Source organism: Plecotus auritus, assembly GCF_963455305.1.
Source record: "Plecotus auritus genome assembly, chromosome: 3".
In the NCBI taxonomy this organism is placed as follows: Eukaryota; Metazoa; Chordata; class Mammalia; order Chiroptera; family Vespertilionidae; genus Plecotus; species Plecotus auritus.
The window spans coordinates 202,041,727-202,058,892 of record NC_137772.1 but is presented as its reverse complement, the minus strand read 5'-3'; the positions used below and the strand labels follow the sequence as shown (position 1 = coordinate 202,058,892).

General features: G+C 42.5%; 1 protein-coding gene and 1 pseudogene across 4 annotated transcripts in view; one reads left to right on the top strand and one right to left on the bottom strand.

Moving 5' to 3' along the window:
* Window positions 1–1,537: 1,537 nt before the first annotated feature.
* LOC308244288 (ATP synthase subunit alpha, mitochondrial-like) lies at window positions 1,538–3,210 on the bottom strand (annotated as a pseudogene). The gene is made up of 2 exons: window positions 3,054–3,210; window positions 1,538–3,002 (listed from the first exon to the last, which is right to left on the bottom strand). The product of its transcript is annotated as an ATP synthase subunit alpha, mitochondrial-like (transcript).
* Window positions 3,211–4,537: 1,327 nt separating this feature from the next.
* FAM234B (family with sequence similarity 234 member B) overlaps window positions 4,538–17,166 on the top strand; it is a 34,308-nt gene continuing 21,679 nt past the window's right edge. The window contains exons 1-4 of one of the 3 annotated variants that reach the window (XM_080660918.1): window positions 4,538–4,613; window positions 4,744–4,876; window positions 15,632–16,030; window positions 17,032–17,130. In XM_080660918.1, coding sequence (XP_080517044.1) covers window positions 4,840–4,876; window positions 15,632–16,030; window positions 17,032–17,130 — 535 coding nt within the window. In that variant the 5' untranslated portion in view covers window positions 4,538–4,613; window positions 4,744–4,839. Of the gene's footprint in view, window positions 4,614–4,743; window positions 5,024–5,113; window positions 5,522–15,631; window positions 16,031–17,031; window positions 17,131–17,166 lie in introns of those variants that run through there. The other 2 variants (XM_080660920.1, XM_080660919.1) reach the window with 2 other exon arrangements.

Here is a 17,166-nt window from a genome sequence, read left to right as displayed (position 1 = left end):
GTGCCCTGTGATCCTCCCTCTAGTCCCCTTGACTCTTCAGGAAAACTACACAAATCACAATATGCTTGGTTCACTGTTTTTTTTTTTTGTTGTTGTTGTTTTTGCGGGGGAGGGTCGGGGGAGCTGCTGGTGAACATAGTGGTATTGGTTCCAGGAGGAAGCAGTGAAAGCTACTGGGAGGCTCAGGACGAGCAGAAGTGCCAGTGTTCAGGGAATGGTAAATATTAGACGACCAGATTTGATCACGAGCCCATGCAGGACACTTAGCGATTCCGAGCAACACTTGGGATATCATAAAGGTAATAAGAGCCAACAAATATGGGTTTCTGCTGGAAGATATTGGAAGCTTGGAAGCTTGGGGAAGAAGACTCCCTTGCAGATCAACATAGGAAGAATAGAGGGGGCTCTTCTGCCTCTAGTTGTGATTTTCAGATATAGAATTTCTCCTCTTCACAGCAGGCACAGCAGTCTGGCAAGTTAATCCCCAACCACTCTTGTTTCACTTGTCGGAAAGGTAAGTCAAGAAGCCCTGGGGTGGGGTGTGACCTCAGAGGATGTTTAGGCAGTAAAGACACTCATGTTCTGCCAAGTAACTTAGAGAGGAACTCACAGGTTTTCTTGATGTAAATGGTAGAGATCCTGATACATTTGATGGCTGCTTTGAGTTTTTCCTTTAATTGGAAGAAAAAGAAGATTAAATTTGAGAAACACTGTTCTAAACTCTGGTTCCTGTGTTAAAATGGAAAACAATGTGGGGGTATGGGAGAGATTTCCAGAGAGCAAGTAAGGCAAAGAGGAGGAAAGCTCTGGGAACCAGGAGTAAATGTTTTCCCCTGAAAAGCATTTGGGCAAAGCTGGGGTGATCATAGGGAGAGTGGAAATGCCACAGAAAGTAGGTACAGAAAGCTGAGGAGCTGGAGATGCCACATCTGTGAGATGTGTACACACTCACACAAGTTTATGTGGACACATGGGACTGTGTTTATTTATATACACTGGTGCTTAAGGCGACTACATCATTTAAAGCAAAATTTTAATCAAACTTTAAACTGTACAACTTTATTTTACTTCCACTGCATAAGAAGAGCCTCTCCTAGGATATACCCTTTCACTAAGAAAGTGGGCATATTTCCTCTTTCCTTCTCTCCTGTGTGTCCTGGCTATTCCAGTCCATAGTACCGTCTCCTAGAAATGCAAGTTCTTCTTCTGCAGCTAAAATGAACATTTTCTACATCTTGCTCACCTGAAAGGTTCTTTTGATCCATTTTCATATCTCAAGAATGTGTTCAAATGAACTAATCTGATCTGAGGCAAGCCACCACTGACTTCTTGTGACTTGTAGTGTTGCTTCTTCTCCCAGATGACCTACATAGATGTAAGATAAGATATATTGTGTGTTTTTGCAATATGGAACCTTTATTTTTTAGGTGATTTCTGTACACCTAGAGTATGTGGGTAATCCTTTTACAAATGGGACTGACTACTAGAAGAAACAAGGACAAAACCAAGCTGGTACTTCATGTGACTCCACAGGGATTTAAGCTCCAAATCCAGCCAAGAAGTTTGTTACAATCTCAGCTTTGCATCTGACTGTTCTGAGACCTTTCCATCAGCCCTGACATTGCTCAACAGGGCTTGGTGTTGGCTGATAAGAGGAGACAAGAAAGTATTCTCAAACTTTGTGATCTTGCTGGGCTCCATTTTATCAAGATACTCCCTTACACCGACATAAATAGCAGTCACTTGTTCTTCAATGGCCATGGGAGAATATCTGCTTGCTTCAGAACTTAGACGCACACCAAGAGTTACTAAGTGGCAGCATTGAGATCAGAACAGAATTGAGCAAAAGCAGCAACTCCCAATACCAATTCCAGCTTCATGGTACCTGCCACCTGCTTCATGGCCCTGCTCTGGGCAGTAGATACACCCCAGGACATAGACAAACCAATGTTAATGGCAGGGTGGATACTTCTGTAGAACGGTTCTGTTTCCAAGATCATCTGTCTGTCAGTGATGGAAATGGCATTCATTGGATGTAAGCAGACACATGACCAGCTTGTGTTTCTGTGACTGTTAAAGCAGTCAAGGAGTCACCACCAAAAGAATCATTCATTTTGGCTGCTCTTTCTAGCATATGGGAATGCAGGCAGAACACACCTGAGGATAGGCCTCACAATCAGGGATTGGCACACAGCAAAAACATCTGGCGATAAGCAACAGCCTGTTTGGATAAGTCGCCATAGATGATCAAAGCATGTTTGCCATTGTCCCTAAAATATTCTCCTATAGAACAGCCAGAATAAGGAGCCAGGTACTGCAGTGGGGCAGCATGTGAAGCAGTATCTGAAACCACTATGGTGTACTTCATGGCAACTGCATCTCTAAGTCTCTTCACCAACTGGGCAACAGTGGATCTCTTCTGACCAGTAACAGTGTAGCTATAGCATAGCTTCTTCTTTTCATCAGACCCATCATTGAAACATTTCTGATTAATGATTGTGTCAATAGCAATTGATGTTTTGCCAATCTATCGGTCACCAATAATCAGCTCACAGTAACCACAACCAATGGCACCAAGCTATCCAAAGCCTTAATGCCAGTCTGCATTGGTTCCTGCACAGAAACTTGAGGAATGATCACAGGGGCTTTCAGGCCAACTCACCCGTGGGTCTTGGAACCAACTGGACCTTTTCCATTAATGGCATGACCAAGGGCATCTACTACATGACCTAATAGCTCCTCATTAATGGGAACATCCACAATGGCTCCTGTGCGCTTCACAATATTTCCTTCCTTAATTAGTTTCTCATTTCTAAACACAACACTAACATTGTCAAGTTCAGTGACTGAAGAAAATTCTACCATTTCTTCTGCTTGAACATTCCTCAGCCCATGTACTTAGGCAATACCATCACCAATACTTAAGACATGCTCAGTCTCTTCACGGTCAACAGAGGTATGAGCTTCAAGAATCTGCTTTTCAATAATAGAGCAGTGCCAGTCTCTTCACGGTCAACAGAGGTATGAGCTCCAAGAATCTGCTCTTCAATAACAGAGCAGTGCCAATATCTTGGCAGTGCCAGTCTTCTTAAGACGAATGTTATAGGCATGGAGATTACTTACAGCAATGAAGGATGATCCCAAAGCAGTTCTGGAGACCAGCCTGGCCCGCTGAGGAAGGGTGCAGGCCGCAGCTACGGCACCGCACATGGACAACGTTTTTCAGATTCTCAGTAGTTCCTCTGTAGCTGCGGCCTCTGGACTAACTCAGATATGGTTTTTAACTGTATCCCCAGAAAAGTGGCAAACAATAGAAATTTTGGGTGTTGTAGAAGGCAAAACAACAACAATAAAACCCCCCAAAAACTCCACCGTCCATTAAATTATATTTATTATTAAATTGTAAAAAATTAATAAATTACTATTAAAAAGAAGAGCTGACACTTATAAAACACCTACTAGGTGCTAGGCACTGTTCTCAGTGCTTTGCATGTATCCATTTAATTCTCAGGACAACTCTGTGGAATAAGAACTATTTCATCCCCATTTTGCAGATGAGGAAATTGAGGCAGAGAGGGACTGAGCAACTAGCCCTAGATTTGACAGCTAGGAAATGGTGAAGTTGGGGTTTGAACTCATGACCTGGCTCTAGAGTCTGTGCTCTGTCAGAGTCAGTGGCCTTTTTTTTCCTGGGGAAATGGGTGACGGGGATGGCTGTTATGAGTTTCTCAGATTTCTACGATAGTCCCATCTACAGTTTTGCATGGGAATGAGGCAGCTTCCAAGTTGAGAGGTATCTTAGACCTTTTGTTTTGACAGCTTTTGTTAGGTCACTTTTTTAGAACTCAGTTTTCTCTTCAGTAAAACAAAGAGGATGGATTAGATATCTTCAGCATTCCTGCACTAAAACGCTGATCTCTTGGTGCCTGTGAGGGAGAAGCAGGTCAGTTTCTGCTTCCTAGACCCTTCAAGCTGGGAGCTGCGGGTAGGGTGTCAAGTACTTAAACTGGTACTAAGAAATTAGGGTTACAGCTCCAGGAAGCCTCGACCTTTTCTTAAGAAAGAAACAGTTGCCTATTGTGCATTGTGTTTTAAACAGATTATATAATCAATTCTCAGAGTAAGCCTGTGAAGTAGATAGTATTGTCTCCATTTTAAAAAATGAAGCTGAGCTTTCTCCTTCCAGGGAGCATGCCCATGTCTTTCCCTTACCCTCCCTCCTTCCCCCTCCTGGCCCCAACCTTACCTTTAGTTTCCTCACTCCCAACCTCCAATGGCCCTTCCTTTACCTCTAGACTTGTTTCTTACGCCTATTTCTTCTAGGAATTACTTTTTCTACCCCTGTAATTTACCCAATAAATGTACTCTTCAAAAAAAAAAAAGAAAAAAAAAAAAAAAGAAAAAAGAAAAGAAAATGAAGCTGAAACTTAGTCATACCAAGTAACTTGCCCAAGAAGACCTTGCTAGTAAGGGATGCAGGCAGGATTGAAATCCCGTCTGTCTTGTCTCCAAAGCCTACGGCTCATTTCTCAACACAAGAGTCGGTTGTGTCATACCATTCTCACTGCAAACCTACGTGGTAGGCTTCATCTCCCCACTTCACTGAGGATAAGGTAAGACTCAGGTCACTTGTCAAGTAAGGGGCCTGGCTCCGAGTGGGCGAGAGAAGAGCCCGCGGGAGCTTGCAAGCGGGCTAGGAGGCCGCCAGCCGGCCCCGCCTCCTGACCTTGACTCTCCGCGCAGCTCCTACCTTTTCGGACCCAGCGCAGCGCACCGTCCGCCCGGAACTACATTTCCCGACAGGACGCGGGCGCGCGCACGCGCACCGGGGCCTCCGCCATGGCGACAGTGCTGTCCAGGGCGCTCAAGCTCCCGGGTAAGGAGTTGCAGCCTCGAGACCACCCTGCCCCCGCCGGGCTTGGGGAGACAAGGCTCTGCGGGTGAATCCGGTCGGGGCCTGGCCCTAACCCAGGCGGAGATGCAGGCGCGAGGAGGCGAGCAGTGCAGCCCCCCCTGGGCTGGGGTTAGTGGCGCCAGGCGGGTCGGGGACCGCGGGCGCGGGGCGAGCCCAGGACCCTGGTAGGGAGGGACGCTGGAGGCGCGCCAGGCAGGTGCCGAGAGCGGGTTGAGCTGCTGCGATGGCGAATGTCAGCGCGCGCGCCGCCGCCTCAAGGGAAGGGTTGAGAGGGAGCATCCTTTCCCTAGCTTCTCCAGCTCCTTCTCTCCGGGGTTGCACCTGGGGCGGGGGCGGGGCGGGGGCAGCCGACGACTTGTGACTCTCTGGAGCAGCCTCTCCACTTAATGACAGGTCTTTAACCTCCGAGTGTACAGAAAAGGAAAATGAGAGTTATTTGGCTGGATTGACTTGTCCAAAGTCGCAAAGCGGTATTGGAAAAACCTGAACTTGAATGCCGGGGGTCTTTTAACGCTAGATCCCGGGCTTTTGATTCCACTTGGTCAGCCTCTGGCTGTCCAGGCTGAGCATCTAGGAGGGAGATGATTTGGCACCTGCAACTTGCAGGTAACGTATGGGATATTCTTTAAAGAGGCACTGGTGGTGAGCACAACTTCCAGAGCTAATTCAGTACTTTGGGCAGCAGCTCCAAGTTTTTGTTTGTTGTTTTGTTTTTAACTTTCAGAACGGAACTGTACTGCTAGAAACTCGCTACTTTAGTAAATGTATATTTTATTCTGCCCCAATAAAATTTAAACGATAAGACTTTAAAGTTTTTATGGCTCCACCTAAATAAAATTTAAACATTAAGCTATACACATTTGTTTGCTGTTCACTTAAGGGTTTAGTGGGAGAAGCAGTTGCTTTCACAGGCATCGCTAGAAGGGCTAGTTGTGTATCTGGTGGATATCCAGCATAAAGTGCAGGGAGGGTTGCAGGGTCAAGGAGCTTGCAGCCAGCTACACTGAGCCTTGGATGACTGTGTTGGGTATGGATTTGATATGAATTTGCATTTCTGTCTCCAGACTTCATGATCTAAGACATTACTTTTCACATGGGCTCTTTAGAACATTGGAAGGAACATTGATAATATCTGTTTTGGATTGTGTATGTAACATTGAAATAAAGGGGGGGGCATGTCTCTGTACCTGCAGGATTAATTAACTTTGAAGAGAGTAGCCTTATGTATCCTTAGTGTAGTATGATATTCTCCCAAGGGAGGTAATGAGATGGTCAGACATATTTAGCTTTATTTCTTTTAGTTTCCAGCATAGGTAATAGTTATTCTCTGAGGATAGGAATGCAAGAAAATCTTGCATTCAAAACTCTTGAGCTCGTCTGCATTCTCTAATCCTGAGGCCGTGGCATTTCTACTCCCTGGAGTATTCAGTTTCAGTAACTTGGTCATCTGATAGAGTAGAGAAAACACAGTCTGGTCCTTGGGCCTATGTTTGCACAGCAGCTTGCCCTGAGCAGTCAAGTATTTTGATACTTCTTTAGGCCCAGATACAGTAGCCATATATTCTTTTATGTGATAGGGGTGTGTGTTTTTTTTTTTTCAGCTTGTACTTTAGCTTGGCTCCCTCTTGCTGTTTCTCCCTTTCACCCCAATACATTTGTTTTTTTTTGCTTTTATATTAGGTACAAGTTGCTTTCTTTTAGCTCTTTTTGGATGCACTGTAATTATTTGGCCTATGGGTTACTGTCATGTTACCTTAGTTAACTTACTATTTTTTTTAAAGGGGCAGAAGTGGCATATAACATTATTTTTAGGTGCATAACGTAATGATTCAGGATTTGTATATATTGCGAAATGATCACCACAATGGTGTCCTTCCTATTTTTATGTAAGGAAGCCAAATAGAATGGAGACTAAGAACATGAGACAGGCTTGGATTTAAATCCAGTCTTTACCAGATTAGTTACTTAATCTCTTCAAGCTTCAGTTTCTTCATGTGTAATTATAATATTTTTATGGAACACTCACTGTATTCCACACACTCACTACATATTGACCTCATGGGGTTATTTGGCAAAGTATAAGAGATGAATATACTTGAGAGGTTTGTTAACCTTCGACACATGTTATTCAGTAAGGGTTAGCTGTTATTATCATCAGCAGCACCATGATCTTTTATGAATGTGACACCTGAAGGAAGGCCCGATGTAATGGTGAGGTAATGACAGATATCCTCATCCTCATGAAGAAAAAGCAGTCATGTTTCACAGCCTCAAACCCTTCCACTAAGCTCAAGATGGAAAGATGTTTGGCTCACATGCATAGAATGAGGTTAATCAATAACAGAAGGACAATGTGACATTCATAAAGCAGCCTGTGGGACAATTACCTCTTAAGTATATATTTTCTTAGTTCATTTTAAAGTTTGAAGGTCAAACACTGAAGGGAACATCAGAGCATAATGTTATTGTAGTGATTTGTTTTATTATGTGTATCTTAGAATGATTATGTACCCTGGATAAACTAATCCATGATGTGAATTATTTACCTTGCATTGCTGTAGAGTCGATATAAAGTATAGACTCTAGAGTAGCATGTATTATATTTTCCTGGAACCTTTGTGGATGGTATAGTTGCATCTCTTTGCTATTTATGTTTTCCTTCATACCATTTTGGGAATGGTTATGTAACAGCATCCTCAGTCTTCGTATGGGGAAAAGTGATAGCTATGGAAAGCTCATTTATCACAATATTGATGTATTGTGAAATCATTGTCTTCTCCCTTATTCTTTGAAAACCTTCTATTGGTTTTAAAAATATGGATGGTAACTGAAATCATCAGAGAATAGAGGGCTAAAGTATCCTAAGCTTAGAAGCATGGTTTTGATGTTATCTCCTCAACCCATGCTGTCTTTCTGTGAAACACAGAAAAAAATATTTACTTAGGAGCTCTCAAACCAAAACTTAATAATAATTAAGCTGAGGTTTGCCTTTGAACTACCTGGAAAAATATGTACTGTTAATACTGTAAAAGTAAATATTTATCTTAAGAGTTTGGACAAGAATGGGTCCTCATTTTCCATGATCTTTAAAAGAAAGACACAAGAGTAAGATAGCCTCTGAATTCTTGCATGCTTGCCTTTATAATTCAGAAATGTCATGCCTGGATGAAAGTTCTTGCATTGCACACCCATGTTTTTTTTCTCTCAGAACTTTTTACGTATTGTGGCATGATCTTTTAGGAATGTATGTTATTGTGGAGAAGTCAGCTTGATATTTGTTCCCATTATTAGTGACTTGATTCTTTTTCCTTTGGCCTGGTTGCTCATATGATTCTTTCTTTGTCCTTGAAGTTCAATGCCTTTACTAGGATATGTTTCAGTGTTGATTATTCTGTAAGAGTTTTCTTTTTTTAAAAAATAGATTTGTATTGATTTCAGGGAGGAAGGAAGAGGGAGAGAAAGATAGAAACATCAATGATGAGAGAGAATCATTGATTGGCTGCCTTCTTGCATGTCCCCCCCACTGGGGATGGAGCCTGCAACCAGGGCATGCCCTGACCGGATATCAAACCATGACCTCCTGGTTCATAGGTTGAAGTTCAACCACTGAGCCACGCTGGCAGGGCTGTATCACTTTTTCTTGGGACTCATTTTATCTTTTATTCTGCAGTGTTAGGTCTTGCTTTATTGCAGGAACTTTTTTTTTTGGTATATTTTTAAAGTATTGTTTTTGTTTCCATTTTCTCTTCTTCAGTTATGCATATATTGGATCACCTTTGTTTTCTATAGTCATACCTTTCTAGTTTTCTTAAAAAATATTTTCATTGATTTTTTTAGAGAGAGAGGAAGGGAGAGGGAGAGAGAAACATCTACATGAAAGCAAAACATTGATTGGCTGCCTATTGCACACTCCCTACACGGGGGAGAGGGGTAATGGATTTGAGCCCGAAACCCCAGACATGTTCCCTGACCAGAAATTGAACAGTCAACCTTTCCGTGCATTGAATGACGCCCAAGCAACTGAGCCACGCTGGCCAGGGCTCTTTCTAGTCCTTTTAACAGCCTTGCTCTTTTCTGTGGGAGGCCCATAAGTAGTAGTCAGTACAGACTTCAAAGCTAGATTGCCTGGGTTTGTTTGTTTGTTTGTTTTTTGTTGTTTTTGGGTTTTTTTTGGATCGATTGCCTGGGTTTGAATTCTTGCACTATCACTTACTTGCTGTTTAGCTCTGGGCCAGTTAGTTAAATTTCCAAATCTCATTGTCCTCATCTTTAAAATGGAGATAATAATGTGTCTACCTTAAAGAGTTGTTCTGAACACTTACTGAGATAAGAGTGAAAGGGCTTGGAAAAGTGCATAGTAAGGGCTCAGAATTGCCAGCCATTGTTATTTACATTTCACTTTTCTTGATTTTCACCAGTCTATTCTTTATACCTCTGACTCTGTTTTCAGCAGAGTCTGTTCTTTTTTGCTGATCCCAACAAAGATACCTTTTTAAAAATTGTTTTATTATTTCTTCCATTTTTCTGAGCCCTGCTTGTTTACTTATTGAACTGTCTTTCTCCTTAGAAATATATTTTTTCTTATTTCAGAAAAGGCTCTTTACTTTCTTGAATTCCATGGGAAAGCAGCTGTTCGTTATTTCTTACATTTCATGGTATCATTTGTCCAGCATTTGTTCTTGAGGTGATTTCGTCTGAAGTGTTGTTGTAACTTTTTTCTTGAATATTTGTAGAACTTTGTAGTATCTTACAGAATGACTACATTTTCCATTTTCTTTTGGAACCTAGTGATGGTTCCTTTCTGTTTGCTATTCATGTTTATATGGGCCTTTGTTTAACAGCTAGCTACTGGCTGACAAGTGAGCAGTGGCTGGGGCCAGAGGAGTGAGCTAGGGCAGTACACACACACACACACACACACACACACACACCCACACCCACACACCCACACACCCACCCACCACCACCACCACCACCACCACCACCACCACCACCCCCACCCCCGCCTCCCCCGCCTCCTCGGTGGATGTCACTGTCCTGCCGGGAGCTGCCAGTTTGTCCCAAGGTCTTAGGCATGCTGGTTTTGCATTTACTTGTCTTTGTTGTCAGTTTATTGCCCCTGAACTCCAAATTCACCTTTGTTGCCTGATGTGTGAAAGTGGTTCTGGGCCCTTTAAATGTCAACTTTGCCCTTCTTTAGCCCTCTCCTTTCAATTGTATGCTGTCTTTTAGCGTTCTCTTCCCCTGTCCTTATATTAAACTTGCCCTCTTTGAATTACTGTCTGGTTTCTGTCTTTTGATTGGACCCAGACTGTCAAAAAAAAAAAAAAATCTACCTCTCCTCAACTGACTGTGTCACAGCTGCTTTTCTAACCTGTTGTGCTGACAGCCTGCTTCTTGTGAAGATAGAAACCACAATTCCACTTTCTGTTTCTGTGAATTTGACTACATATACGTGGAATCATACAGTATTTGTCTTTTTGTGACTGGATTATTTCATTTAGCATAATGTACTGAAGATCCATTGTGTCAGAATTTCCTTATGGGCTGAATAATACCCATTTTTGTGTATAGGACATTTTAAAGATCCTGTTAGGTATATTCATTTAGTTAAAAGAAGCACTTCAAAAAATAGTAGGGTTAATATTATTACAACAACCTGTGGTTCTGTTTGTAAATTATTATCAAGTTACCTGAGATGGTTAGGGCATGAAATGCCCTAATTAATAAAATAATTTGGCTCATAGAATCCTCCTATATAATAAAGAGCCAATATGCTAATTAGACAGAGCGGCAGAATGACCGTCCAGATGACCTTCCGGACGAAGCTGGGGCTGCGAGGGGCTGCGAGGGGCTACGAGGGGCTGCGATGGGCTGTGGGGGCTGCGAGGGGCTGTGGGGGCTGCGAGGGGCTGTGGGGGCTGCGAGGGGCTGCGGGGGGCTGTGAGGGCCGAGCCCCTTGCCAAATTTCGTGCATTGGGCCTCTAGTAGATATATATAAACTAGATGAGATTAGCTTGAACCTGTAGTGACTCTATGGCATATCCTGAAGTACTATTCTGAATGAAATTCCTAAAAATAATTTTTTAAAAATAATTTTTGCCTTTAAAATCAAATATAATATTTATCAGACCAAATGAATAGCTTTGAAGGAGAAAATATATAGAAATTTGTAGTTAACAGACTGCCAGATTACTCAGTATTTTCTCTGTGTGTGTGTGTGTGTGTGTGTGTGTGTGTGTGTGTTTTGCAAAGTACTTAATGTTATAAAATTATTCTGTGGAATGTTCATTTTTTTTGAATGTTCATTTTTTTAATCAAATATTTATTGACTTTCTATGTACCAAACACTAAACTTTACACTAAAGTATATGGGTCCCATATGGGTCTCCATATAGTGTTTTATTGCTTCATTTCATATCTTGAGCAAACTGAGATGTAATGTATGAAGTGATATCACCAAGATCACAGTGACCAGAGACTGAGATTAGGATCAAGGATTCTTCTTTTTCCCTTTTTAATTAGATTTTTTATATTTCTCCTTTTTTATTTTATTAAATCTTTATTGTTCAGATTATTACAATTGTTCCTCTTTTTTCCCCCCATAGCTCCCCTCCACCCGGTTCCCACCCCACCCTCTGCCCTTACCCCCCCCCCCACTATCCTCATCCATAGGTGTACGATTTTTGTCCAGTCTCTTCCCGCACCCCCACACCCCTTTCCCCCCGAGAATTGTCAGTCCACTCTCTTTCTATGCCCCTGATTCTATTATATTCACCAGTTTATTCTCTTCATCAGATTTTTAATTCACTTGATTTTTAGATTCACTTATTGATAGATATGTATTTGTTGTTCATAATTTTTATCTTTACCTTTTTCTTCTTCTTCCTCTTCTTAAAGAATACTTCTTTTAGCATTTCATATAATACTGGTTTGGTGGTGATGAACTCCTTTAGCTTTTTCTTATCTGTGAAGCTCTTTATCTGACCTTCAATTCTGAATGATAGCTTTGCTGGGTAGAGTAATCTTGGTTGTAGGTTCTTGCTATTCATCACTTGAATATTTCTTGCCATTCCCGTCTGGCCTGCATAGTTTCTGTTGAGAAATCAGCTGACAGTCGTATGGGTGCTCCCTTGTAGGTAACTAACTGTTTTTCTCTTGCTGCTTTTAATATTCTCACTTTGTCTTTTGCTCTTGGCATTTTAATTATGATGTGTCTTGGTGTGGTCCACTTTGGATTCCTTTTGTTTGGGGTTCTCTGCACTTCCTGGACTTGTAAGTCTATTTCTTTCACCAGGTGGGGGAAGTTTTCTGTCATTATTTCTTCCAATAGGTTTTCAGTATCTTGCTCTCTCTCTTCTTCTGGCACCCCCATAATTCGGATGTTGGTACGCTTGAAGTTGTCCCAGAGGCTCCTTACACTATCTTCATATTTTTGGATTCTTTTTTCTTTTTTCTTTTCCGGTTGGGTGTTTTTTGCTTCTTTGTATTTCAAATCTTTGACTTGATTCTTGCGATCCTCTAGTCTGCTGTTGGATCTCTGTATATTATTTTTTATTTCAGTCAGTGTATGCCTAATTTCTAGTTGGTCCTTTTTCATATCCTCAAGGGTCTCGCTAAATTTATTGGCCTTTTCTAGAAAATTCTTGAAAAACCTTATAACCATGTTTTTGAACTCTATATCCAGTTGTTTGCTCTCCTCTATTTTTTTCATTTGTGACCTGTTTCTTTGTCTCCGCATTTTGGCTGCTTCCTTGAGTTGATAGAGTGGCTTTGTGTGCTAGGTGTCCTATAGGGCCCAGTGGCTTAGCCTCCCCAGTTACCTGAGGTGGACACTCTTGTTGCACCCCTTTGTGGGCTGTGTGCACAGTCTTGTTGTATTTAAGCTTTGATTGTTGTTGGTATCACTGGGAGGGATTGACCTCCAGTTCAGTTGGTTGTGAGGATCAGCTGTGTCTATGCTGGGAGAACTTCTGTGCTGGAGACAGCCTTATGAGACAAGACTTGCTTCAGTGGGGCTTTGGTGCTCACTGAGTCTGCCCCCTGAGTATGTCCCTTATGGATCTGAGGGTTTGTAATCTCGATGGTCCCACTCTGACCCCTGGGTGCACTGGCTCTTGGATCTCCAAGGAGGTGCTAATTTAGCCTCTGCCTGAGGCCACCCAGCAGGAGCTACGGAGAGATCTGCAGATTCCTCTTCTTTGTTTGGGTTTTGGAGGTGCCAGATGAGGCCCAGGTGTGAAGCAGTGTAAGCTGCTGCAGGGCCTTGGGCCTTCTTTTGGATGTTCTGGGTCTCACTGACTCAGCTGCAGTTTGTTAGGTAAGTTTAGAATTCAAAGGATCAGGCTATTCATATGCAAAAGCCTCTGCACTCAGCTTAGATGGGGTGGAGTCTCAGGGCGGAGCAGACAGCAATGGCTTCCTGTCAGCCCTGCCCTAAGAGGCCCCTGGGTCTCAGTGTCCTATGGTAATTGCTGCAAGCACCTCTGAGAGAAAGCTGCCCTCAAGTTTCGCCTGCTGCTAGACCAGCCGTGGGCAAACTAGGGCCCGCGGGCCGGATCCGGCTCGTTTGGCTGTTCTATCCGGCCCGCAGAGCCGAAAGAGCGGAGGGTTCTCTTGCTCTCCCCTCCGCTCCTTCACCAGCAGCAGTGTTAACATGGCAACATCGGGAAACACGACCGCAGCTCCTTCTTCTGAGTGGGCGGATATAAATCAGTAGAAGGAACAACTTCTCAATCTTCCAGAGGCTCCTTGTAATGCCCACTGATGCGTCCCCCGACATCACCCTGGGAATGCGTAGACACGTTATCCTGGTGATGTAGGGTTACACGCCCCTGGAGAGCACAGTATCAGAGCATTAGCTAAAAAGGAGACCAACAACACTGTTCCCACTGAAGTTGATGTTTTAAAGACCAAAAACCTTTCAACCCAGTCTACATTGCCATCTACATCTATGTCCCGGGCATAATTTGGAAGTTGCACTAAAGAAAATGTTTAATTTACTGTTTGCACATTTTGTTCTTTTCTATTTGTTTTAGTTTTAAATTATTTTATTATATTTAAGTTTAATTTGAAAGGCTTTTGTACCTTTCCTTTGTTAGGCAATTTTATTTTGCCTTTGCCATCTTCAATATAAGGTATGTTATTGTGCTATGATTCCTCCATTTTTTGAAGTTTCAAATTATAATAATTAGTGTTTACATTCTTCTTGTTAAAATGTTTGAAATGAATAAAACTATTGAAATAAATAAAAAAAAAGACCGTACCCTTTTATGTAATTATGTTTACTTTGAATTTATATAGTTCACACAAACACTCCATCCATGCTTTTGTTCCGGCCCTCCGGTCCAGTTTAATAACCCATTGTGGCCCTCGAGTCAAAAAGTTTGCCCACCCCTGTGCTAGACAGTCCAGTTTCTCCCCGTATAAGTCTGGGTCCCCAGAGTCTCACCTGGAACTGGAGTTCAGAGCAGTCGGGAGCTTTTGTCTCCCTCCCGATTGAGAAAGCCAGCTGCATACTCAGTTGCCAGCCCTCTCCGCATGCCTTCGTACCTCTGCCTTCCGCAGCTCCTGTGAGTCTCAGTATGCTTTTCTCTTTTCTTCTAGTTGTAGAATTTCCACTCAGCCAGCCTTCCTGTGGTTCTGGATGATGTCATTTTGTCTTTTAGTTGTAGTTTTGAAATTGTTGTGCGAGGCAGCAGTTTAGATGTTTACCTACGCAGCCATCTTGGTTTCTCCCTATATTTCTTCTTAACAAAAGATTTAAAGTAGCATTTACATTAGTAACAGCTTACCAGGTAATTTCCAAAACAGAAACTTTTTCTTGTTTTTTTTTTACTTGGTTATAACATGAAATAAAGGCATAAAATCATCCAGTCATTGGCAGCGAGGGCCAAGGGGTGGCTTGCAAGGAGGTGTGCTTAAGCCCTCCTGTAATTTCTGCCTCTTTACCACCCCCAAATAAACATAAGGTTTAAGTAAAAATAGGTCCTTGTTGTGTAAATCAACTTCAAGACAAGTCCTCTACTTCTGTGTTCCTGCTCCCTCCTGGAATCTGTGCTCAGAATAGCATTTTTATAGATAAACACTATTTACTGAAACATGTACTGAAAGGCATTGGAATCCCAGTGAAGTTCTTAGGAGTGAATTTCCAGTGAAACATGTCCAGGTGGCATTTAGTGTTCAACTTTCTAAATTGTTTCATAGAAACAATTAGGAAGCCACAAATATTGGACTGTGAGGAGCAATGTATAGAGAATCATTATTCTAAAGGTTTAGGGAAGTTCCAGGAAAGATCAGAACATCACATACCTAAGAACAGCAAAGAAAATATTCATATTAGCCATATGGAAGGTTGATGATATAAGAGCCATGGTTTTTTTTTCATTAGTGAGATTCAAACAGATTAGGAGAGTTTAAAACAACAACAACAAAAACCTAAAAAGATATTTGAAATTTTCTTTCTCCATTTCTTTTCCAGTTTCTTAAACTCCTGAAAGCAATGATTCTAGAACACGGTGATTTCTCCCCTCCCCCACCCTTTCCTCCATGCTGATGTCTATTTTGCAGAGCGATGCAAGTCCGGGGTTGTAAATCTAGATTTGTTTCAGTTTGCTTAGTTCTGTGTGTTTTCCTAGGTGTTTGCAGTTGCCATGTACTTGGTGAGGGTTTCTCCTTCCTTGTTCTCTGTGAAGCCCGTTCTTTCTGTCTTTTCAGGGAAGAAGAGCCCAGACCTAGGGGAGTATGATCCCCTCACACAGGCCGACAGTGATGAGAGTGAGGACGATCTTGTGCTTGACTTGCAGCAGAAGAACGGAGGGGTCAAAAATGGGAAGAGTCCTCTGGGAGAAGCCCCAGAGCCTGACTCAGATGCTGAGGTGGCAGGGGCTGCAAAGCCACATATTTCGGAGGGCCCCACAGAGGGGTATCCCTCGGAACCCCTCGGAGGCCTGGAGCAGAAGACAACCTCTTCCATCGTGTCCTATGTACGCACATCTGTGTTTCTGCTGACCTTGGTGATCTCGATGGTCCTGGTGCTCGTATGTGCGTTCCTGATCCCCTGTCCCCCCAGAGATCTGCACAGCACTTGGAGCCGCCACTTGGGCCCCCAGGGAGGTGAGTTGCAGGATTTTTATCCCTAATTCTGTAAAGCTTCTGATTGCCTTGAAAAGTTCCTCCAAGTCTTTAACATGTGTCACATAGCATTTCTCCCCCTGTGTATAGAGCTGCCTTTAGGAGGTTAAGATACAGCTCAAAAAACTTGGGAAGATACTGCTTTTTTGTGTTTCTGTTGGCATTGTATTTTTCAATTACAATTTAGTTTTAATATCATTTTGTATTTGTTTTAGGTGTACAGCATAGTGGTTAGGCAGTCATATACTTTACACAGTGTTCTCCCCAATATTTCTAGTACCTACCTGGCACCGTACATAGTTACTACAATATTATTGACTATATTCCCTATGTTGTACTTTACATCCCTGTGACTCTTTTGTGGCTGCCAATTTGTACTTCTTAATACAATGGAATATTACTTGGCCATAAAAAAGAATGAAATCTTATCATTTGCAACAGCATGGACCTAGAGGCTATTTATGCTCAGTGAAATAAGTCAGTCAGAGAAAGACAAATGCTATGTGATTTCACTTATATGTGGACTCTAAAGAACAAAATAAATGAACGAACAAAATTGAAACAGACTCATAGACACAGAGAGGGGCCTGGTGGTTGCCAGAAGGGAGGGGACAGGGTGAAAGAGGTGTTGGCATTGGTCTTAATTAGCTGTAGATAGGACAGAGCATTGGCTTGCTGGGTTCCTGCTACGCAGCCAACACTGTTCAGGGGACAGCAAAGCTGTAGGAAGGGCGATTTAAAGAGAAAAGTAAGGCTCAAGGCCTGGCCAGACCTTCCAGAGTCTTCTCGTATTTGCTTTATGTATGATGCCCAGGGATTTTAGCTGTACTCAGTGAGAGGAATAGGCAGAATTGTGTCTACTCTCTGTTACTTGGAACTGAAAGTCTGCCTGTTTTTTATGAAGTACTGGCACTATGTATCCCTTTCTTTTTTTAACTGGTTTGTGGCAAGTTGCTAAGGATTTTTTTTAATGTGTTTATCAGGTGGGGACCTGTCTCCATTGAGGTTGGCTGATGTGAATGGAGATGGCCTGCGGGATGTGCTTCTCTCCTTTGTAACTTCAAGGAATGGCAGTGCCGTCGGTAAGAGACGTGTCTTTTAGAGGCTGCTCCAGTGAT